This window comes from Anguilla anguilla, chromosome 7 (genome assembly GCF_013347855.1).
Source record: "Anguilla anguilla isolate fAngAng1 chromosome 7, fAngAng1.pri, whole genome shotgun sequence".
NCBI classification, from domain to species: Eukaryota; Metazoa; Chordata; class Actinopteri; order Anguilliformes; family Anguillidae; genus Anguilla; species Anguilla anguilla.
Window position 1 is genome coordinate 19245618 of NC_049207.1, and position 23455 is coordinate 19269072.

Sequence of the window (23455 nt, forward strand, 5' to 3'; positions counted from 1 at the left end):
AACAGAGCCTCGGAGGTCTGGTCTGCAATTTTGTAGAGGAGCCTTGTGGACTGTAAAACGGATAGTACTGTGCCTGTGTCCATGTTGGTGACTGTCTCTTCCATGCGGTCAGTGATTCTGTGCGATCTGTATGGTCCTTTGTGGTCAGTGCGGTTCTGTTCAGTCAGCGTGGAGCCCTGCGGTCAGCATGGTTCCGTGCGGTCAGCATGGTTCCGTGCGGTCAGCATGATTTTGTGCGGTCAGCATGGTTCCGTGCGGTCAGCGGTTTCCGTGCGGTGACCGCCGCTGTCTGTTCCCTTTCCAGACGTGATTAAGCTGCAGCTGGTGGAGGCCGGGCTGGTGGAGTGCCTCCTGGACGTGGTGGCTCAGACGGTGGACGGGGAGCGGGAGGAGGACATTTCTGAGCTCAAGACCGCCTCAGACCTCATGGTACTGCTGCTGCTTGGAGGTAAGCATCTACACCATGCTGTGGAATAACTACACAACTCTCTTCCTGTACAGCCAATGGGAAGCTGCCCGAAAAAGGCCACTCCTCGTCAAATGCTGTCACAACTCACAGAAGCAGAATGAGAGTTCCTTGACGTCTTTGGTCATTCTTCGCCTTATGAGGTGTTATTCGTAAAGCCAGCTGTGTGCTGGGCTTGCACACTGAGCTGTGTCACATGCACCAGCCTGCACGCTGAAAGATTGGCCCGATTCATTTTGATTAGAGTTAAAAGTGAACGGCTAACGGACACAAACATTAGCTGGCTAACATGTATTCATAATACATTTTATGTTGCACGCTTTTTTCTTTAAATGCCGTGTGCCAATCATGTGTGTATATTTTTAACCCAGCTACATTAGCGCTGGGAAGCTAGCCCCCCCCCCCCCCCCCCCCCTCGGCAGCGGGATAGTGACTGAGCATTGGAATGGCGTCTCTTAGAGCTGCACATGGGTGAGGAGGCAGGGATGAGTTTCTGTGCTCTGTGTGTCAGTTCAGCCTCGCTCTGATATCTGTGTGTATATGGGCTTCGGGAGCCTAGCCTGGGAGAACGGCTCCATGAATTTTTCATAAACTATGAATATTTCACTGGGCTGAATCCGTAAGAGCGCGTTAATAGAATTCGGAGGCGATTTACAATGGACTGACCAGCGCTGCTTCTCCTTAGCTTTGTGTGTGTGTGTGTGTGTGTGTGTGAGTGACTTGCCTTGTGATGTGTGTGCACTATGGGACTATATCTCTCCTGAACAGCATTCATAACTGCTCTCTGTGTTTTAAATATACATGAAGGCGGTGGAATAAAGATTCCAGACATTTTGCCAATTTGTCATGTCAGTACTTGCAAATGGCGGCGTTAGGCAGTCTGAACATCACTGTGCCTGTACATGTATTAGGCAGTCAGTCACGTCCTCTTTTTTTTTTAGTAATTTTCTTAATGAGCTGCTTAACCTGGCAAGAAAACTAAAAAGAACCAGAGATGTTGAATAGAAGTGTTGGTTCATGGTTGATTAGGGCATTGGAAATGTGTTCATTGCGTCAATGAGAATGGGGGCACTGGCTGGTGCTTCCCCTCCAGTGAATTTGTACGCCATTTGTTAGTTTTTTTTTTGCTTACTGTGAGCTGTACTTTTGTGCCCTGTTTTAATATGTAGCTGTTTTCTTAGCTGCATTTGTCTTTTTTGAGTTATCGGGTGTTAGCCTGCTCACTGTAGCTCTAGGTCTATGTTGATTGTGCACCTGGGATGCCGCGGTGTTGCCTAGGGAAGGGTTGTTTACCAGCGCAGAGATCCGCCACCTCTCTGGAGTTAGCGAAAGAGCTGCAGGAGCGAGTTCTGAAGGGTGCACGCTCGTCTACACCCTCCAACCAATGAAGGGCAGTTCATTCACGGTCAAAATTAGTGCCCAACAGCGCAGCGCTTCACTGATGAGTTTACTCAGAAAGCCAGCGTGGTGCAATCTTTTCTGCCGCATCTTTATGAAATTTAGATTTTAAGAAATGTGGACTGTAATGCACTGTCTTTGTGAATTCAGTTGATCTGCAAAACGTTTGTGACATGCAGTGAAGTGGATTGAATAATCTAAGGCAATATGGGAGGGTAGTGTTTCTGTCCTTTCAGCGAGAGTCCTTGTGTTGTGTGTGGGGGTGGGGTGGGTGTGCTTGTGTGTGTGTGTAGGGGGGTTGCATGTGTGTGTGTGCGTGTGTGCGGGAGGGAGGCTGGCTGTGTGTGTGCATGCGTGTATGTGTGTGTGTGTGTGTGTGCGCGTGTGTGTGTGTGCGGGAGGGAGGCTGGCTGTGTGTGCGTGTGTGCATGTGTGTGTTCTTTATCTCTGGCTGATGTGATGGGATGTCAGTATGTATGAGCTGTGATGCTCACTGTCTCTCCCTGCTGTCCCAGATGAGTCCATGCAGAAGCTGTTTGAAGGGGGCAAGGGCAGCGTGTTCCAGAGGGTGCTCTCCTGGGTCCCGTCCCACAACCATCAGCTGCAGCTAGCAGGAGCGCTGGCTATCGCTAACTTCGCTCGCAATGGTAGGCCACCCCCTCCCCCAGTGTTACATTTCCTCATTGCAGCAGTGCCTCCGATTGGCCAGCTGCTTTACTCATTTATTTTTAACCGACAGACATGTTGCATGGTTAAGTAACTGTGTGAACCAATGAGGCGGGAGACCTGTGGGGTTCATCCATTCATAAGGCTTTATCCGCATTCCAGAAGTGTCTGCTTATCTTTTGGGCTCATTGGATCACAGTGATTTTGGATGTAACATTGCAAGGAGTCAGGCTCACGGCCTTGCATGATAACTGTTATTGGAATGGAACAGTTGCTTCTACTGCTCTGCTTATTTACTTTTAAAACAGTAAATAAGCTTTGTAAAGCTTTTGACACACTTATATTATGGACTTGTTTTTCAGTATGTGGTGTTTGTATATCTGCAAGACCGATGTGGTGATTTTGTCAAGAAGGTGGAATGCACAGCATTGAAGTTGCTTCCCTCGGTGTGTGTATTCTGGAACAGACACAGATTTTATCACATAATGGTTGAATCTGGGTCGGGCTAAGCTGATGTACAGGTTGTAGAGGGCAGAATGTATTCTGCAGTACTGAAAAACATAACCGCAAGACTATGAGGTGGGCCCCCTGGTGGCCGCAACACGTAATGCGCGTGCTCCGGACAGCCCTCAGAATCTGCTTCGGTGCTGCAAATCCTGGAGCCAAATTGAGATTGGAATACCAGAGAGCTGGCTTTTCCTCACGTCTTTTTACCCTGATCAAAGCGCATTACTGCTTTGGCTCCACGCCGCGCGCGTTGCCGATCACTTCCTGCGGATGAAATGAGCTGCGTCTCCGAGTGCGCTGAATCTGGGAAATAGAGCAGCGTTGCGGCCTCGTTAGTCACGTTCCCTGATGACTGTATTTTTCGTGCGGTGCCTTCAGCTTAATTGGTAGTCTGACCTACGTAGTGTTCCGTCTTCTGAGCAGAGGAAGATTACAGGGTTTGTGGTCAGCGAAGAAGATGGGTCCTTATGGCAGGATGCATGTCTTTATGCAGAAGTGCAGTTAATATCATTATGTTAATGGATGTGTGTGTGTGTGTGTGCGTGTGCGTGTGTGTGTGCACGTGTGCGTGTGCGTGACGTGTGCGTCTCAGACGGGAACTGCATCCACATGGTGGACACGGGCATCGTGCAGAAGCTGCTGGACCTGCTGGACAGACACGTGGACGAGGGCAACGTCACGGTTCAGCACGCCGCCCTCAGCGCCCTGAGGAACCTGGCCATCCCCGGTAAACTCCTCCCCCCTGGCTCTGACACGCCCACGTCTGAGACAGAGGCAAAGCGCATGCTAATGATAAAGTACAATTAGAACTGGTGTAGTTCCAATGCATTTACCTTCATTTTCAGCCCCCGAAAGACCTTTACTTAACCTTTTGAGTTAGTGTAGAGTTGAGCACTTCAAATGAGCAAACAAAATCCAGTATAATGTCATGCTGGTTAATTTAGAAATCCAGCTACACGACTCACACAGGTAGTATGAATGTCAAGTGAGAGAAAATGGTTTGGAATCAGAACTTGCCAAGGCAGCAGTCCGTATTGTATTATACTGTGCAGAATGGCACGCTCAGGTATGACAGGAAGTGTTAGGCTGGAGGCTGCACCACGGTGAGGCCTTGCTGAACACGCTGCTCTCCCTGCCCTCCCCCCTCGCTGCGGCCGCTGAACTCTCCTCCCTCAGTGGTGAATAAGTCCAAGATGCTGGCTGCCGGCGTGTCGGACGTGGTGCTGAAGTTCCTCAAGTCGGAGATGCCGCCCGTGCAGTTCAAGCTGCTGGGGACGCTACGGATGCTGATCGACACGCAAGGTGGGCGCTGCTGTAGCCCGGCCATGTTGAACTGCGGCTGTCACAGACCTGGCTGTGGGTTATAAAAGCCTTTGCATTCTTTTACAAACCTACATTATCTTATATATATGTATGTATATGCCACACAGACTGAGTTTGGCTCGTAGTACTCCATTACTAATCATTTAATGACACAGGAAACAGGCTGCTGGTTTTTTGTTTTGATACTGCAGTTATTTACTATTAGCATTCAGAATGAGCATGTTCGAATGAGCCGCCTGACTAAGCCCACAGACGGTTGATTGTTTGTGCCCACTTTTTTGGCTCTGTCAGTCTAAAAGTGGTTGTGAGCATCGAGTTATCGAATGTCATTTTGTTATAAAAGCTTTGCACCCAAACCAGGATGAGAGCAGGTGCAAATTTAAACCAGTAGGAATGCTTGACTGTGGGAGGAAAAGACCTGCACTCGAGTCTATTATTTTATTTTTCTATTTTCTCCAGACTGTAGGGTGAAAAATTATGGACGGGAAACATTTTGTTTTTGTGGTGACTGCTTAAACGCTGTCTTGCCGAGGAAGCCATTAGCTTGTGTGGTATCTGTGCTGTCATTTAAGAGGCAGTGAGGTGCACTCATGCACCCAGGCATGCACACACACACACACAGGCAGACACACACAAGCACACACACACACACAGGCAGACACACACACACACACACACACACATGCGCACACACACACACACACAGGCAGACACACACATGCACACACACACACACACACACACACACACAGGCAGACACACACACACACACAGGCAGACACACACACACATGCGCACACACACAGGCACATGTGGGCGCGCACACACACAAACACACGCACACACACATTACCATAACGGAATGAACTACACTTACTGTACCAGCCGCACACTGACAGCAGATGCCAGATGTCTTCTGAATGTGCCGGAGGCATAGACTGCTTCTCTGAGCACTGAGAGCGCTGCTGTACTTTCCAGAGACTGAATGTGCCTGGGCGTAACTGTCAGCTTGCTTATTCAGATAAATCAATCGCATTCAATCATGTCAATCGTATCGTATTCTGCCAAATGAAATCTAATGTATTCCAGTTTAGCTTTAATTAATATGGATCACAGCATGGCAATACAATGAGTACAGTAACGATGAATCTATTTTGTAGTCATTAGCATTACGTCTAGATTAGCTATTAGTGTTAATAAAGCTCTAGACTGTGTATGCACTTTGGCATTACCTCCATTAGTGGTGGCAAATAAGTTAATGCTCTGCCCTCTTAGCCACGGACATTTCACTGCCACAGCTCATTCACACGCTTTATAGCCATGGATGCCATTACCATAGAAGTGTTCGAACGCCAGATAGAGCATGTCTACATTAGGCACTTCCACTACATCGTGTGCACACATACGCGGAGAAGCACTCGGACTCGGCCTCCATTTTAGGTGTTCAGTCGTCTGCAGCGTCGGTGCTGTGAGCTCTGCCTCCCCACCTCTTCTGTTTCCTCCTGAGCTCCCTTACAAACAGCAGTGCAGCGAGCTGCCTGTGACGAGTGCCTGAGCGTGCTTACTGTAGCATGGAGTTAGCATGCCACTAGCGGTGCAGGACATTGTTTTGATGGGGGGAGAGTGGGCTTCTCAGTCAGAATAGCCAGCTTCCTGCTATTATGCAGCGATGATACTCCCTGTACAGCCAATCCTGTGCACTTACAGAGAGAGAATATTTACTGTAGACAAGACTAATGACTGTTTAAAAGCTGTGGCCTGCATTCAAACATTTGTCCTGAACTTTAACTTGCAAGTAAATGCACGCACTTCACTTTTTTCTTCACAAACTCAGTATGGTTTTCTCAAGTTTAGTTTTAGTGATAGCTGAACTAACCAAGCTGTGTTTGTGAAGGAAAAAAATAATCATTGCTTTTAATTGTTAGTCAAAGTAAAGGAGAAATGTTGACTGACTCTGAGACTGTGTCTGAGCAGCAGTTCCTGTCAGTCGGGACCCGGTCTGTCTGTGTGTCACAGCCAGCAGGCTGTGTTTGGCACCCCATTCAGGAGCTCTGGTGATCTCCCACAACCCTCCTGCCCTTCTGCCTCCTCAGGAGTCTCCGGCTTTGCACACGCGGCTGTCGGAGCGTATCCGTTAGCAACCTCCTAGTACCCACCACTGCCATCCGCCGTTAGGTCCCTCAGGCCTGTGCTAGATAGACACCGGCCTTCAAAGCCTGTACGCACTGTACCTGCGGTGAGCACAGCCTCCATGCTGAATATTTATAATATACAAGGGTCTTAAGGGGGGCAATTTGGTCAGATTTCTGCCTCCTGCTGTTTGGTTTCTGTCAGCACCCAGAGCAGCCGCGAGGTCACTACTGCGACTGTGCCAAACGGTGAACTCACGCGGTGCGGCGCCACCAGACCCCCCCCCCTCCCCACCCCCCCTTTCCCTGGCTTTCCCATCACCCACGCCAGCCCCCTTTTTTACTGCTGATATTAGAGAAACACTTTTGCCGAGAAGAGCCTTGAGTACTCCCTCTCTGGCCATAAACCTTTTTTTAATGACAAAAAAAAAGTGAGATTCTAGACTTCGGGCACTGTATGAATTCCCTGGGATGTGTCGGTGCTAACAAATAATGCAAACGCTGTTCTTTTCTCTTTGTGTTGTTCCTGGGACTCGGGTCAGCCTGGCATAATAAGAGCAGCTCATCCTCGTCCCTCAGGGGGCCAGATGCAGGAAGGAGGCCTTCCCACAATGCCCCGCATCACCGCGCCACTGCAGGCATGGTATAGCGGGAATGCACAGAGGGCATGTATGTGTTAATTACCAGTGGAGGATTAAAATGGTGGCACCAGGAACAGCCGCCTTCGGAAGCCCATAATGGCATGCACCTGCTTCACAGCCTCAGTCTTATGACATCCCGTCAGCTGGGTTGCCAGGTACCCAGTTTTTGACTGGAACGGTCCGGTTTTCTAATTATTTGTACAGGTCCGAGAGCGCCCCTTCCAGTCTGGCATCAGTTCTGACGGCTCCGCAGCTTGTTTGCGGTTAAGCTTCCAACTCTGCATGTTACCCTGTTTAAAAAAATTCTAAATGTGGCAACCCTTCCCGCCAGCCCCCAACCAGCCACTGCCTCAGCTTCTAATTACAGTGCATGTCTTAACTGTGACTGATGACTGGAAACTGTCACAAGCAGAAGTGACCGCAACAGGGGAAAACCTGCCATCGTCGTGTCATTTATAAAGTGGCCTACAATATGATTGTGACCGCTGTGTCTGCTGACATCGTGTGTGGCCCACTGTACACTCCTCTTCTTCAAGGGTCACTAGGCCAGGCAGAATCTGAGGGCTGCTGTGTTGCCAGGTCTGCTGTGCACTTGCTAGAAGATGTGTACAGTAGACCTTCGCATAACGGCTCAAGGAAGCTGTGGTGTTAGACTGGAGACTCGCTGGGATTAACTGACCTATTCAGAACTCTGAGGTTACCACAAACCTCCCATGTGAACGACTGCTTATTTAGCCAAATCTGAAGTGGTGAATTGGCCTGCCCCACCAGTATATTAATGCAAGAGTAAGCAGGATTAGTGGTTATTGTTTGTTCATTAGTTTGTTTATTTTAGACAGACCCCCATCATGGTGGCAGTAATATGCAATTGTCAAATTGCTGCCCGTAGTGTACGAGGGTGATGTTATTTCAGCGTCTCACCCTGGGCTGAGTTTTGGGTGGGAGGACCAGGTACACCAACACACACACACATGCTCTCCCCCTCCCTCTCTCCCAGCTCCACCGTCCCACTCACAAAGGAGAGTGAACCTTGACTGTATTGCACGTCAAGAAGTCACTTCTCAGTGCCTGATGACTCAACCCCCCCCCCCCCCCCCTTTCTTTGACCTCTGGCCTTTGTGTCGTTGAGTAGCCGATGCTGCTGACCAGCTGGGGACCAATCAGAAGCTGGTGGAGAGGCTGGTGGAGTGGTGCGAGGCCAAAGACCACGCTGGAGTGATGGGGGAGTCCAACAGACTGCTGTCCGCTCTCATCCGGCACAGCAAATCAAAGGTGGGTCCCCCACTCCTGCGTACTGACCACAGCGGACTGGACACTGCTCCCCGCATTGACTCGCGTCACATGATTAGTTGGCCTACCTTATTATCACCATGGATACACTTTCATCCTAGTCTATTGTATTCTGTTCTGTTCTATGCTATTCTATTCTGATCCGTTCTGTTTTGTCCTATTCTACAATTCTTCACACTAACCAGTGCCTTATTATAACTTTTCTGTATTCCTCCTACAGTTCAACATCAATCTGTATCTCCTTAATACAGTCATCTCATTGCACAGGAGAGTAACTTTATGAAAAACCGCCCTTGCTCTACGCCTTAGCATCTTTCAGTTTATGAGAAATTGTTTTTGGTCACAGTCTGCCGACGTGTGTGAAACAACTTTCTTTTGGGGACATCTCTCTTTAGATGTGATCATATATTAGTCATCTTGTATAATTTGTCACACAATGTAATGTAAAACACATCCATGCTGTGTATTTTTTAGACGTCATCCTTCTGAAGTCTGTGCTACCCATAATGCTCATCCACCCCCGTCTTTTAGTCAAGACTCAAACACTCCTCCTCACTCTGGGCCCCCCTACCCCCCCCCCCCCCCCCCCGAAACCTCCTTCCACCCCCATCATTGCATCGCTACCTGCTGTCTGTTAACATCTCAGCGTATCGTTTACCCCATTGTGTTCACCTGTACTTACTGTCACGTGTGCTTCTGGGTAATGTAGTAAAGTGCCTGTGGGTTCTTGAAAAGTGCCATATAAAATAAATGTATAATTATGAACTCCAGACTGGTCCTCATAATTTGGTGTGCCCTTAAAAAAAGGCACGCCTGGCTCCGTTATTGCCGCTCGGAGCTGTCAGACTGCTGGGTTCTGGGCCCGGCTCCGCTAGGCTGTGATTAATGTGTTGCAGTCGAGACGCCGTCGTCCTGTTTTACCGTTTATTCTCAGCTGCTGCGGTACCTGCTTCTCTTTCAGAACGTACCCGAGATTCGCAAATACTTCGGGCCTAAATGCGAATTAGAACAGGACGCGTACATAAATCAGAAAGTTTATTTCCTAAGAAAGTGCTTGTGTTTCTTTGGGGGTTTTTTTTTAAACATGGTGACGTTAGCGGCATTATCTGTTTCTTGGAAGTGCTGTTCACTGGAAAATAATTTGCAAGTTCTCTTGTAGGGCAGTGCAATTAACTTAAATCCAGCCAAAGAATTTCCTATCAAAATGCACCGTCTTGCAGCAGTGTGAAATTGTCAGTGATGTCTGTCACGGATATAGAACATGACTCACGGTGTCGAAGATTGTAGGGTAATTTGTGAGAGGTTAAGTTTCCCTGGATACGGGCAGCTGCTAAGGAACAGTGTCGGACCCTGACATTAGCTGTCTCTTTTTTTTGCTGTTTTGAAAAGCTTTGACATTTGACAGGGTTATTCACCGTTTAATTCAGTCCCTGATCAGAACCACTCTACCACATGACCCGTGTGAATGTCAGGTCGCCATCTCTCTCTTCTCTCACTCCCTCTCTCTCTCTCTCTCTCTCTCTCTCTCTCTCTCTCTCTCTCTCTCTCTCTTCTCTCACTCCCTCTCTCTCTCTCACATCTGCTCCAGGATGTCGTCAGGACGGTCATCCAGTGCAGCGGAGTGAAGCACTTGGTAACCATGGCGACCAGCGAGCACATGATCATGCAGAACGAAGCCCTGGTGGCTCTCGGGCTGATCGCCGCGCTGAATCTGGGTGAGGCTCAGAGCTGGCCGCAGGCCGCTCCATCGCGCAGAACTCGCTAAGCTAAAAGGAGGCGGGTAGGCTGACTCTGCGGCCGCCCCCTGCTGCTGTGGGTGTGGAGACGTGCGGTGTGCCGTGCGGGAGTCTCTGTGGCCCCGGCGCCCTGCTCTCTCCCTGCCTGAGCGGGGCTTGCGTTAGCGAGCGTGTGACATCGCCGGCCGGCTGGTTAACAGCGAGGGCTCAGTGACTGCCGCAGTCAGTCCCCCTGGCTTCAGTCTCGCTGACTGTAAATGTAGCCCTCTTACCTGGGGAAATGTGTGTACAAGGGGAACGCGGCGTCGGAAATCTGGTTCACACAGTGGGTTCAGTACACACCCCCACACACACGGTGTGCTGTCCGCCTTCATATCCTGATGATCTCACCCATCAGGGTGTGGCTGCATCGGCACTTTAATACAGCTAGTTGTGAGCTGGAAGTTACTATGTAGAAGCATATCTACTCCAGGCCCCTTAGGGGCGCTCTCACATTGACTTCTTAGCCAAGCTGCAGGACACATGGTCTTCTAAGACCATCGAGGTGTATTGCATCTGAAATGTTTTGAGGAGTGAAGGTGCAGGGTCATTGTAGGGGAAAATTCTGTCTAAATGTTGAAGCTGTATGTGAGCTTGTGTGGTTTACTGTGTATGTATGTGTGCCACATATTCTGCAGGCATGGCGGAAAAGGACTTTGTGAGCGCCAGCCTGGTGCAGGTCCTTCACAAGCTGCTGTCCGACGAGAGGAGCGCTCCTGAGATCAAATACAACTCCATGATCCTCATCTGCGCAGTCATGGGCTCGGGTAAGGGGCGGGGTCAAACGCAGAGAGCGAGGGGATTCGCTGTGCCGTAAAGAGAGCCTAACACTGGCCATTCAGGTTTATTTGTCTGTGATTACTCGTCATACCAGCGGTGGCTTGATGTCACCTGATGCAATGAATACACACTTGAATTTCACTCATTATGACATTTGACCCACTTCCCTTTTCTCCTGTGGAGAAGTGGAGATCTGTGAAACCCATCTGGGTTGCATCTCACTTGAGCTGAAGTTGAAGAACATTGCTCTAAAACCTGTGTAGGGTTGGCCCACTCTGCCCTACAAAAAGTTTCCTCTGCTCCATAAATGTTCTGCTTATAGTTCCTAGAACATTTATGATGCATTCCCAAAGAATAGACAGCACAAACAACTGTGCCAGAGTGTGACAAATTTAGCCTGGGCTAAATGTGTTGAATCTGGGCTGTTCTCCAAGGGGACAAAGAAAGGTTAGAGTTTGGGGAATACTTTGACTTCCTGTCTGTCTCGTTGGTGTAAGGTTTTTTTTGGTTCGGCTCATGAAGCGAACCCGGTCCTCACGGCGGCTGTGTGTGTCTCGTCTCCGCAGAGCCTCTCCACAAGGAGGTCCAGGGCCTGGCGTTCCTGGACGTGGTGTCCAAGCTGCGTTCGCACGAGAACAAGACGGTGGCGCACCAGGCGTCGCTGACAGAGCAGAGGTTAACGGTGCAGAGCTAAAGGACTCAAACCCACGCCCCCTACCCCCTTCAAGCCTCACTATGTGTGCCCCATTATCACACCCCCCTCTCCCCCAGCCACCACCACCCCCGCCCCTCTCAGAGTCTCCTGCCGCGCCCAGCCGGCTGCCCCTGCTAGCCGCCCAAACCCCCCCTCACCCCTTCCGCTCCCCATGCCTGCATGCGCAGCCCCTGCTCAGCTCCCCGTCCGGGCGCCCTCACGCAACCCTCCGCAATACGCAACAGCAACACAACCACTTTCGAAAAGACCATAGCTGTGATACAAGTCCTCTAATAATCAATAAGAAAAAAGGGAAGAGATTAAAAAAATATAATAATGTAAAAAGCCGCCACATATCCACCAAGCGTCCGACGTGTCCCTTTGTAGCTTGAATTCCAGCGTAGTTTGAAACGTGCATGTTCTAGTCCAGTTGATGGTGTAACAGTGTTCAGCCCTCACCTGTCCACAGGTGACCCCCCCCCACCCACCCCCCATGGCCCGACCCAGGCTGTCCGTGTAGAGGTATAGCGTGTTGTATCTGGGAGTAAAGGGCCAGAGAGGGGGGGGTCTGTACAGTAAACTGGGAGAATACCATCCAGGGCAATGCCCCCCCCCCCCTTCCCCCCACCACCACCAAAACTCCCCCTCCTGCTCCCAGCCTGTAGCAGAGATACAGAGTGCCAATACGCCCCTGTCTTTGGCCTCAAGCAGTTAAAAAATAAAAGCCAAAAAAAAGAAACAATAAAATCCTAAATAAAATCTTTAAAAAAAAATAATGGTTCATACGATTATATAATAAAGACTGAAGTGGTCCAGCGTGCAGTGTGAAACTGTATTTTGTGTACTGTGCCAGGGGGTTGGTCTGTGTAGCTCAGGAAGGGCTATGGGTGGGGGCGGAGTTTGGAGGCGGAGCCCCGCTCAGCACGGGTGGCAGGTGATTGACAGGCGGGAGGTGGTTCTGGCTAGCTGAAGGGCTAGAGCAAAACTGGCCAGAACTCAGCAAGACTGGGGAAATTAGTCTGGTAACGCCTGCCTTTGATACGTCACCTCCGCGTACACATGTGACTGTGCAGAGATAATAAAATAAAAATAACCTCCCTAGCGGGATGGCACCTATGGTGTGGTTGTGGGTGCAGTCCTGAGAGGAACGTCAAGATGTACATATTTGCCAGTGGTACAGTACTGTTTTTACCCTGCCGGACTGGCAGTTTACAGATTTCCTGTTATCCCTGATTTGCTCCAATCACAAAAATGCTGCCGTGCCATCTGGTTGGCTGTGTTCCAGTCCATAGCCATTATTTGTCGGTTTATTTAATGTAATTTATTAAAGATTTGTTGTACCCTGAGAAACAAATCTATTGGAAACAACCACCATAACCGCATATTTAACTTTGTCTGTTGTAAATGTCTGCTGCTGTCTTGTACATTCGAGGATTAAAACGGAGAAAATTAAAAACTGTTGCTGGATATGAGCTCTGATTTTTGTTGTGTTGTGTCAGCTGTATGTTGATGCTCGCAAACGGGTGTGATGTGAGACTGCAGAACCCTGGAAAACGCAAAAGGCTCATTGACATGATTTCCATTTTGGGATTTCCAAAGTAGGCCCAGAAGGCTCCCAGACACACCCAAAAGATACAGTAATTTCCTGATAACAGCGAACAAACACTGATAACCATAATTCACACTAGCCGTGAACAGATGACCCATAGTATATGAAATGGCTGTACCCTAACTTTTTTGAGTTCATGACCCAATTGGTAAGCAAATACAATTTCTGGGTTTCATCCCTAATTCCCTTATAAAAAGCAGGCTAACATATTTTAACATATGTCAAATAAGAATTTAGTCTTTCCCATGTCAAAAAACTGCATGTACTTTGAGTAACAGTACAGTGTTTAGACTGGTGTGTATGTCAGTGAAAAGCATTTTTTGTTACATTACAGGCATTTGGCACACGCTCTTATCCAGAGCGACTTGCACACCTTCTCATCTATCTCTTGACTCACCTTAACCCCTCTCAGGTCCCATCAGTTTGGGCCCAGACACACAGTGAATGCGCTCGGGCATCTGAGCCTTTGAGGCGCGTTCCTCAGACCGCGCTCCGCCTGTCCCCCTCTGCCGTATTGGGGAGTGCTGAAGGGTAGGAGACGCGCTGCTCTCTGAGGCTCTGGTGCAGACGTGTCGCTTACAGAGAGGGGGCGAGGTCGCGGGGTTTGACCCGAGCGCGCACCCCCCCACCGGGGACGGGCGCTGCCAGGCAAGCCAGCGCACGGGGGGGACGAGCACTGGGGCAGAGCAGTCACAAACCGGCCTTTGTCTGCACCGCGGAGCATGTAACCGGATGAGACGGCTCCATGCACCCTCACCACCCCCGGGCCTACTGCACAGTCCTTCGGCGGTCTGCAGTCAGAACACCCCAGTCCAAGCACATTACCGGGGAAATAACATGACAAAGCCACACACATTCAAATTTGGTTTCTCTTTTTATTATCATCCTAGTCAATGTCACTGGGTACAGGAATAAGGCTGGGTTTAGTTCACAGGGGAATCAGCACAGACAGTGAAAGTAAAATGGCGGACGCCCTGCGTGTGCACAGAGCCGAAGCTGCAGAGGCTGGCTGGATAGCCGATTGATCCTCTCGCACTGCGGGCAAGAAGGCGCAGTTTGGGGGAGCCGGCGTGAGGGAAACGCCTCGCCCGTCCTCCTTTGGGTGTGAAGGGGTTCTCTTTCGCACAGGTGTGGATGTGCTGCTCTTCAGTAGTGCTTGCCTTTGTTCCTGGCACACCGGCAGGCAGAGATGAGAAATCCTGGATATGTTGGCTCAGATAGGCTGCTTGCCTTAGAGCTTAACCACTACTCAAAATGGTAGGGAATGTAACCTGAACATTTTATCAGCTATAAAGAAACTACATTTCTCAAGACACCACAAGACTTAAAACACTATTTAGAACCTGTTTGTTTGGCAAGAAATTAGCCTCAGCCGTATGGTCTATTTATGTCATACCCAAATTAGTTAACTGGGAATCAACTCATATGTATTCTACAAAGAAAAAGGTATTTCACTTGTCTTTTTTCAAGACAAAATGTCTAGAAGGGTACCGTTACTGGACACTACCAAATGAAGACAAACTGCCATCCTCCTACCTATTTTGGGCATAGGCTCAAATACCTCAGCTGAAAATACACAGAATTCTGGGAAGATTTAACTCTGGGTATTTTACATCAATTCTTTTTGTAATATTCCAACCCCTGTGTGCTGAAATGTGGAATATGACAGCAACCTTTACACTGGTCATTAGAGTGAACAAAATACTTTTTACATCATGGAATGCACAAGACCCAATGCCATTCTGTTAGGCATGCAGTGTATTTACACAACCACCCATGCCTTTTTAGTTTTTTTGTTTTTTTTTTACATTTCTTACACAAGGGTGTTTGACACCACCACAGATATTGGAAAAAAAGACTCATGGAACCCCTACAAAATTATTAATATGTACAGATCATAAAACAAACGGTACAGGTAATCTTTGTACAGTTTTCAGACAAGGTGAACTTGGCCTTCCCTGCTCCATCCCTTGCTGGTGTCAGCATGCTTAAGCAGACCTGCGGAGAGGAACCAGGCATGGTCAGTGCCTCCAAATGCCTTACAATGAGCATCCACCTTCAAAATGCAGACTTAGGTTCTTAAAGGTTTTATGGAGAATTCTCAACTACAGCAGAGTATGCTCTTTCATATTTCTTAGCTCAGGAGATCCCACATTTTTACCATTTCAACTTATAGCTGAGAAACAGCACCTGTTGACACCTTTCGGTTGCAAGGCACTGGCAGTGGCTATTTATGTAAATGGAAGCTCATCTAAAGCACAGAGTATGTAATAGAATAGCGAATGCAGTATATTAACCAAATCTAACTGAAGTTCTAAAATGTCATACAGCACTGTGTGAGTCAGACCACCCTTTCTTTTACTTGCTGTCCAGTGAAAACAGCCATTAAGTGCTAATTATTCAGTCAGAAAATGTCTTCCAATTCAATTCAATTCAAAATGCTTTATTTTCAGAAAATGTCTTCCACTCTTTTGGGAGACTTGCTTTGAGTTTTTCGAAGACATCTGCAGGGATATTTATTCATGCTTTTTGTAAACACCTTTAAAGTTCAGTCGGTTGCATTTTCTGCTTCTCTTGATCCAAGTAATCCCAGGCACATGTGCAGTTTATTTTTGGGGAAAAAAATCATTTGCACTGAATGGCTGTTTTGATGGGAAATTGAATAAACGAAAGGATGGGCTGTATATGACATTGTTCTTAAAAAGGAAAATGGTTTCTTTTTTCATTTTGTGGACTTCTTTAATGGAGTTTTGGAACCTAGATGGCAACTTTGCAAGAAGGTTCCGGAGTGGCATTACCTGTGTCTTCGAAGGTGAGAATGGGCAGCAGCCTCAGGTGAACAGGCTGTTGTAAGAGAGAGGGGAGGAGCTGGTTAGCGCACTCTGGAGCCAAGAGGGGAAGCAGTGATATGTGTGATTCCTGTCTACAGTGCACTGGGGCAGGCGGGGGAGTAGAGGCAGGTGATAGACAGTCAGGTGACAGGCTGGAGCAGAGAGAAGTGGCGGTAGCATAGCAGAGGAGTGGTGTTGATTGGATGCTGGGAATTCAAATCCGGGGATGGGACAAACCAATATGACTTGATGTGGAGGGGAGGGGCAAAGGGAACAAGCCAGGGATCCCAATGTAATAAGCATAAAAATGTGTACGAGATGCATATGATGTGGAATTACAGTGCAATCCCTTCTGTGCTACGTTTCACAGGCAATGTAAAAGGCTATGGGGATCACGTGTATATCCATGCTGTTCCAGTCTTTTGATTAGCTATTCACGCGTGGAACTTTCCACCACAAGCAAAACCTTGTCATTCCAAGTAAAATAAAAACATCAGCGGTTCATCATAGATACTGGGTCCGCTCCATTTCTGATGCATGTCAATATACAGAACCAAGATAGAAAACGTACGCATTCATATGCTGGAGCCTGTCCTAATGAGAACAACAGAGGTGCAGTAACACCAGTGGAGCACAAGCCCTCAGGAGAGAAGCCTTGGCACTCACGGTTATAAATGCTCATTTAATTATTATTATTATTATTATTTTTTTTAACTACCACAAAAGAAGCCGTATGAAAACATGAAGAAAGACGTCCTTCGCACCCACCAGGTAAACACACACACATCCTCATGAGTATGCGCTGGGTTTCTTGCCAGAGTGCGGTGGGGGAGGCCGGCGCGCAGAGATAGAGGGGGGCACCCTGACGAGGCACGGGGAGGAAGAATGACCGGTGAGGTGAGAGGCATGAGAAGATGGGGTGACGCAGGGCCCCCCCCGCTTTTCCGCTGCAGTAAGAGCTCGTCCAGTGAAATGACCCTGAATGTAGGGCCCCCTGCCGAGGTCATGACCGATGCTTGAAAAGGGGACTGTGATTGGGCTGTAGCTGATCCCACTGCCCCTGCTATGTGTGCCAAAGAAATGTCACCAGTGTAATCTGAGGTTAGTAAACTGGCTTTCGGTTATATAAAATCGCTCTGTAATAAAAATAATGGGTAACATTGGCTAAATGTGTGACCAAACTAACTGGGGTGTTGATTTACAGCTATTAAAGTACATATTACAGCTCTTCCACTGCAGCACAATAATCAGTATCTCCCTTGTGTAATGCACATGATGTGCCAACAGGTGGCATGCTTCTCTCAAAACAAAACTGCAGCACTTGACATGTATTTTACAGACTTCCATGGTAGAATATATAAAGACAGGAAAAACAGAGTGACAAGACCACAATTTCAGATTTACACAATTTAAAGAGTATGTGTGTGTGTGTGTGTGTGTGTGTGTTGTGTTGCATTTGCTATTCTTAAAAAGGATGATATAGGCAATACTATAGAGTTAGGCTTTGAAGACAGCTAGCTAAGCAGGTGTTTCTTTAGCACTGAAATAGGTCTTAGTTTAATCAAGAACATCTCACCAGCTTGCCCTCACAGCTTCAATGTCGCTCACTAGGTTTTGTGCCAGGCATATCCCGAAAATCTGAAACATCCAAAACAAAGACACTAGACATTGTGTTTCCCCGACTTATTAATGATGTCTTCAGGAGGGAAAAAAAGGCTCAAGCCCACACTGATATGGCTTCATCAGTACAATGTTTCTAACTGTCAAAGGTCATTTCCCTGACTGCAACATGGGGCTGTCATAAGGTTAAGAGCAACTGACCAGGATACTTTGCACTGTTGGCCTGTCTCATTGTCTCATTAACTAAACAACATCAACCTTGCTGTGCTAAGTCATTTAACCAGTTCCATTAAAACACATAATATCACACCCACGCAAATGAAACAACAAACCAGAAAAAGTGAAATACAACAGGTCATAATTTCCTTTATATATGATGAGGAAGAAACAATATGTAGAACACACAGTAGTGGTCCAGTATAGTAGATGCACTCTCACCTGTAATAGTGCAATTCCTATAAATATCCCTGCCACCACCGTCAGGTTGTCTTGGAGCCACTTCTCAAACTGCGGCACGCACCCTTTCACATAAATATATGTCTTCTGTTCTGAATCCTGCAGACAGACAACGATTACAAATCAGCACATTACATTACACGTGTTCAGTCCAGATAGATACATTTTAATATCCCTGGCCTGTAATACTGTCAGACAGAAAAATTTTAACTACTTGAGTATCTATAATGTAAACAGTATCAGTTAAAATATATCTTCATATGTCAGATCATTAGGCTTTTAGTTTCTATTAATTTTCCACATGAAAAATAAACCCATAATTCTAATTCTATGGTTCTTTCAAGATAGATGTAAAGAAGTGTGACATCCAGATTTTTTAAAGATTTTTTCAAACAGTTAAATTTAACAGTATAGGAAGCACATTCTTGTCATATTCAATAAGTGAATCCAGACCCCCCACCCGTCAAAGCATGCTGCGAGCTGAATATTAGTTCCTAGGCCACTGTTGATGTTGGTAGGATTGGTATGCTAATAACGTTCATACATAAACTCATTAATTCGCCATCAGCCCACTGAGTCATATCAGACAGGAAGCTGGGTGAGGAAGAGGGGGGGTTCAGCAAAAACAAAACTTTCAGCCGAGAGAGAAAGAAGAAGCACTGGCAGTTGCGTTCTCATCACATCTTCCTCAACACCTGCCAGCTCATTAACGCAGCGACCAAGTGTCTATCCATAAACGACAAGGTATTAATACATCGAGCCACAGCTTTAGGGAGTCAATAAACTATAAATCGCGCTGCACAATGAAAGCATTCATTTCCACACTCTACACATACCAAAGCAAAAAATCCACAATCCTTTGGTCACATGAGGACTGAAAAAAGGGGGGGGGGGAGGTAGCTGGTAAGGAGAAACCATAGAAAAGAAAATAAACAAGAATCTCCTTGTGCTGTTTTTCCTGTGTAGTGCGCCAAAGAAAAGTATTAAAAAATGCTTCATTAGAAAGTTCATCCAGAGGGGTGATGTTTTGCCACTATGAGTGATTCCAGACAGTTGCCTCCAGTAGTTAGGAAATAGAGCTAGTCGATGAACAAAGCGTCTCCATAACACACAGGTTCTGCAGCCGTCTGTGCCCCACTCCCACAGTAATGCACTGGTATGGGAGGGGGTGTGGCCATTCAACATAGTCTAATGACCAGGGAGCTGCATGGCCAGCACCAACCACCCAGGCTCTGACAGGGAGCGCCTAGTAACAGTCACCAAGTAACTGGAATGAGAGATTCTACAGGTGCCATTCTTCCCTTTTTACCAAAAAGAGGTTTCGTGTGATGGAGGTTCATTGAGAGGCCTTGGGAAATGAATTTCTCCTCAGCAACATTTAAGGCTGACTGCAGTGGCATTTGTGGCTGAAACTCATCTTTATTAGCAACACGCATGAAATGTGCAGAGCAAGTTTGTTCAGAAAACTCTTGTTGTAGGCCACCGTTGGTCGGCCTCAGTAACCACATGTTCTCATACTCAACCAATCACATACACACATCACTAACAGCCTTTTTTAAAGCAACAGTCAGGCCTTTGGGGTGCTGCTGATTGACTGCACTGCTGTTTGCATGCTTCGCTTGCGGCAGCTCACAGATTTGCGCTCAAGGAAGTATTGCTCTCACAAACGCTACTCAAAGAATTGCTGCTCTGCGAATCAGTATGGTCTTCCTGATCTTTCAGGAAACAGTAGGGGCTCTGCTCTGCTCATGTCTAGTAGGGGATATGTATTGTGATCCCTGTTCGATAGGCTAGTGCACATTAGTGCATGCACAGGCACACCTAAAGTCGATCCATTCAGCACCAAACTGAAAATGATTACTTTGCATATTCAATAATATATTTAATCTAAATGTGCATGTTTTGCTGACTGAAATAAACGCATCATTAGGCGTTAAGGCAGCATTTAAACTCCAGCTTCAGAGCCACCTGCTAACCACAGGTTGAAACAAGCCAAATAAATATTGACTCTTGAATATACTTCATAACTAAAGCGTTAGCACCTGACAAAATAAATCTGTTCTAAAGATTAATTCCTGGGCACAAGCTTTCTTAAAAAAAAAACCTTCTCTTCCAGATCAAACCAACCAGCTGACTGAAAACCAATTATGCCAACAATAACATCCCTCTTGTGCAAGATTCTCTGTTGCTAAGGCAGGAAGGTATGAATGTACAAATCACAGGCAGGAAAAGCCTAAGGAGGGTAAAGCTTGAAGCTGATGACTCAAACCAGCCAATGTAACAGCAAACAAATGAAAATCTCTCCCTCTCTCTCTCTCTCTCTCTCTCTCTCCCTCTCTCTCTCTCTCTCTCTCTTTCTCTCTGTAAAAAACTCAATACAGGTCAGTAAAGCAGTCACGCTGGACACCTATTTGACGCCTATGTTATTACACGTCTGAGCCTTGTGTGCGTAAGCCAAAGGAGAAAAGTTTTGTCTGACTCACTGCTTTTGCTCGCACATCATAGCCACACTGTGTGTTGATGACATCCTCCTGAAAACAAACAAAAAAAAGTTATCGTTAGACAGTAATCAAAGATTAAGCCTCCGTGGCGTAAATTCCATTTAAACACATCAGCAACACTGGACTGCTGAGGGCTCGGCTGGACACTCATGAAGAGGAATCCAGGTCTCCGCAGCACGTCTGTAAGAGTTGAGCTGAACTGCTCCAGTCTAAGATAAACTGGAGTGTTTGAACAGCCACAAAGGCCAGGACAATCGCTCTACGTTCAGTCCCAGCTCTGCTCTCTGTAAACACCGCATATCAAGAGGGCAGTTACGAGGGCCGTGCATTCCTGCAGATGGCCATTTGTGCCACCGCACTCTCAACGGCGGCTCGTATCTTTTAACCCCAGACGGTAAAGCCGTTAATGAACTGACGACTTCAATGAGACGAGAGGTCAAAGGCCACCCCGGTTGATGTGCTGACTCATCAGAAAGTGTAAAGTTGAGCCAAAAGCGAAACCGCGTTGGGCACAGTCGAGGAATTACACTGCGGCAACCACAAACCAAACCGCACCTCAGGGAGATAACTTCAGGGAGGGGGAAATAAGGGAGGAATCGTGTGTGGGGGCAGCTGCTGTATGCTGGAGCTTACCAGCAGAAGGACACAAGTCCTGGAGGAAAGCACGCCATGATTAGAGCTCTGAACAATTTCTTGTCTGTGCTTCTGAAGCTGCTGCAGGGACTAAACAATCCTGTCTGGTAGATTACAATGTCACAGCGCTCCACTGAGTTTTCCCTGTTTTCTGTCAGGCTGTGTGTCACCCAGCAACCAGTCTGTTCTAGTTGTGTTGTTTTGTTTTTTTTCCAAAGCAAAACATTTTTTCATGCATGTGGCGCTGCACACATAGGCCTTGGAAATTAATCTGCAGCAGAAATCACACAAAGAAGAATATCTCGTGCATGAAACATACAAAGCCTCAGTTTTCACCGAGAATTAACCTTTTGGCTTGTTAAACCTACCAACTGAATAGAGTCGTTCCTGTAAAACGAATATTCCATGACTGGGTTCATCTCCCCCAGGTAGCGCATTAGCCTATCACGTCACACAACTGGCTACCTGGAGTCCCATAGACTGGGGCGGTACTTCGGTGGTGAAGGAGACCTAACGGGGTGGTGGGTGTAGAGAAAAGGGGTGGAGACGGAGTTACCGCGGGATCCTTCGTGCAGCAGGAGAAGGGCACTCCGCACTTCTCCCTGCTGGGGTTGCCATCGGTGCAGTTGAAATAGATGTTCAGGTTCCAGTCATCAGCCCCAAAGGCTCCACAGCACTCCCACTGTGAGAGACATAAAGAGCAGAGATCAGTCGCACCAGTCACACGTGTGACCAGGCTCAGTGGAAAAGTACTCTTCCAAATGGTGCCCTTCTCCTTGCCCATTTTCTTTCCCTGATTTTTCCAAGAATTCCACTACACAGAGAATACAGTACAACGAGGTATTGTTTGTGAAAAGAGCGTCATTGTGTGGGTTCTGCCCTGGCCTGTCACGGAATCAAAGTAGCTACTGTATGAAGGCCCCTGTTGGTCACTGACAGCCAATTAAATTCATCCTTAGCGTCATATGCTCCATGCCCTCCTGGCAGCAGGGTGCTCATCCAAACAAAGGCCCTAACAGAAAGGAGAAACTGAAACCAGAGACCAGAGTCCAAACGCAGACACAAAATCTCTCCCTTAAAGGGAACTTTTGATGTCTTCTCTGAGACGGATCTGCTACGGAACAGAATGTCCCACTCAAAGCCGTTGACCCATCTGAACTCAACTGGTGATGAAACAATAAGGACATCCTTATTTACACTGAAACCTAAAGTGGTCGGGAACAGAGTTCTCTGTCATACTCTAAAACCACACTTACATTAAAATTGTTAGGGCACATATTTAGCCTATTTCACTCTTGAACAAAACACTTAGCCAATGCAGAATAATTATTCAGGTTTGTAGCTCATTAGCTACATTGATTTCTATTATCTAGTTTTTCTTTTACATAGTGCTTATTATAAAGCACCTTGAACCACAGTCTATGTAAAAAGGTGCAGTAATTACAGTCCATATTAACAGCTGGATATTGTACTGAAGCAATTCAGGTTAAGTACTTTGTTCAAAGCTACAATGGCAGTGCTCCAACCAGGAATCAAACCCACAACCTTTGAGTTACGAGCACCGGTCCCGTACAATATTACGCTACCACTTCAAATTATTCAACAATTATTCAACAGTACTCCTAAATATGTTTATTTATGTGCTTTGTTATCTGAGTGAAAGACACCTACAGGGCTGTATAACAAAGTGTAATGCTTCTGCTTCAGTGGTGCAGAATGAAGCTGTTATCTGCTTTATCTGTAAGAGTTTCAGTCACACTGACATGCCTATGTACACGGGGGATTCACAATGGATATCTTTCAATCCATAACAGGGGGGAGGGATTGGGGGTTTGGACTCGCTGTGGGCCCACAGTGCCACACAGGCGCATGGCCCAGGGGTTGCTATGGAAACAAGGTCTGCGCAGCACCATGGCAACGGGAAAGCAGGAACGGCACGCTCACGTATTCCTGGGTGAAGTCGATGAGGTTCTGCAGGTCGATGTCGTCGCGGTACGCCCTGATGTTGTTGTTGATGAAGAAGTTCAGCTGGTCTTTAATCCAGTCCTTGAACACAAAGGCCAGCACCCCTGCAGTCAGCTCCAAGAAGAAGATGATCCCGAGAAACACAGAGAACTGGAACAGAAGGAGAGTGAC

The 23455-nt window shown here is 47.3% G+C and overlaps 2 protein-coding genes across 6 annotated transcripts in view; one reads left to right on the forward strand and one right to left on the reverse strand.

The window, feature by feature from the left end:
• The window catches only part of rap1gds1 (RAP1, GTP-GDP dissociation stimulator 1), a 43944-nt gene extending 30808 nt beyond the window's left edge, over positions 1 to 13136 (forward strand). For all 4 annotated transcript variants that reach the window (XM_035425950.1, XM_035425953.1, XM_035425952.1 and 1 more), the window contains 8 exons: positions 305 to 448; positions 2380 to 2511; positions 3630 to 3764; positions 4214 to 4339; positions 8263 to 8402; positions 10009 to 10135; positions 10834 to 10962; positions 11542 to 13136. In XM_035425950.1, coding sequence (XP_035281841.1) covers positions 305 to 448; positions 2380 to 2511; positions 3630 to 3764; positions 4214 to 4339; positions 8263 to 8402; positions 10009 to 10135; positions 10834 to 10962; positions 11542 to 11669 — 1061 coding nt within the window. In that variant the 3' untranslated portion in view covers positions 11670 to 13136. The remainder of the gene's footprint in view (positions 1 to 304; positions 449 to 2379; positions 2512 to 3629; positions 3765 to 4213; positions 4340 to 8262; positions 8403 to 10008; positions 10136 to 10833; positions 10963 to 11541) is intronic.
• Positions 13137 to 14133: 997 nt separating this feature from the next.
• Positions 14134 to 23455, reverse strand: part of tspan5a (tetraspanin 5a) — a 29728-nt gene continuing 20406 nt past the window's right edge. The window contains exons 4-11 of one of the 2 annotated variants that reach the window (XM_035426562.1): positions 23264 to 23434; positions 21876 to 22001; positions 20669 to 20716; positions 18168 to 18284; positions 17686 to 17747; positions 16878 to 16971; positions 16077 to 16122; positions 14134 to 15276 (exon numbers count right to left, since the gene is read on the reverse strand). In XM_035426562.1, the coding sequence (XP_035282453.1) occupies positions 16899 to 16971; positions 17686 to 17747; positions 18168 to 18284; positions 20669 to 20716; positions 21876 to 22001; positions 23264 to 23434 (597 nt within the window). In that variant the 3' untranslated portion in view covers positions 14134 to 15276; positions 16077 to 16122; positions 16878 to 16898. The remainder of the gene's footprint in view (positions 15277 to 16076; positions 16123 to 16877; positions 16972 to 17685; positions 17748 to 18167; positions 18285 to 20668; positions 20717 to 21875; positions 22002 to 23263; positions 23435 to 23455) is intronic. The other variant, XM_035426563.1, reaches the window with a different exon arrangement.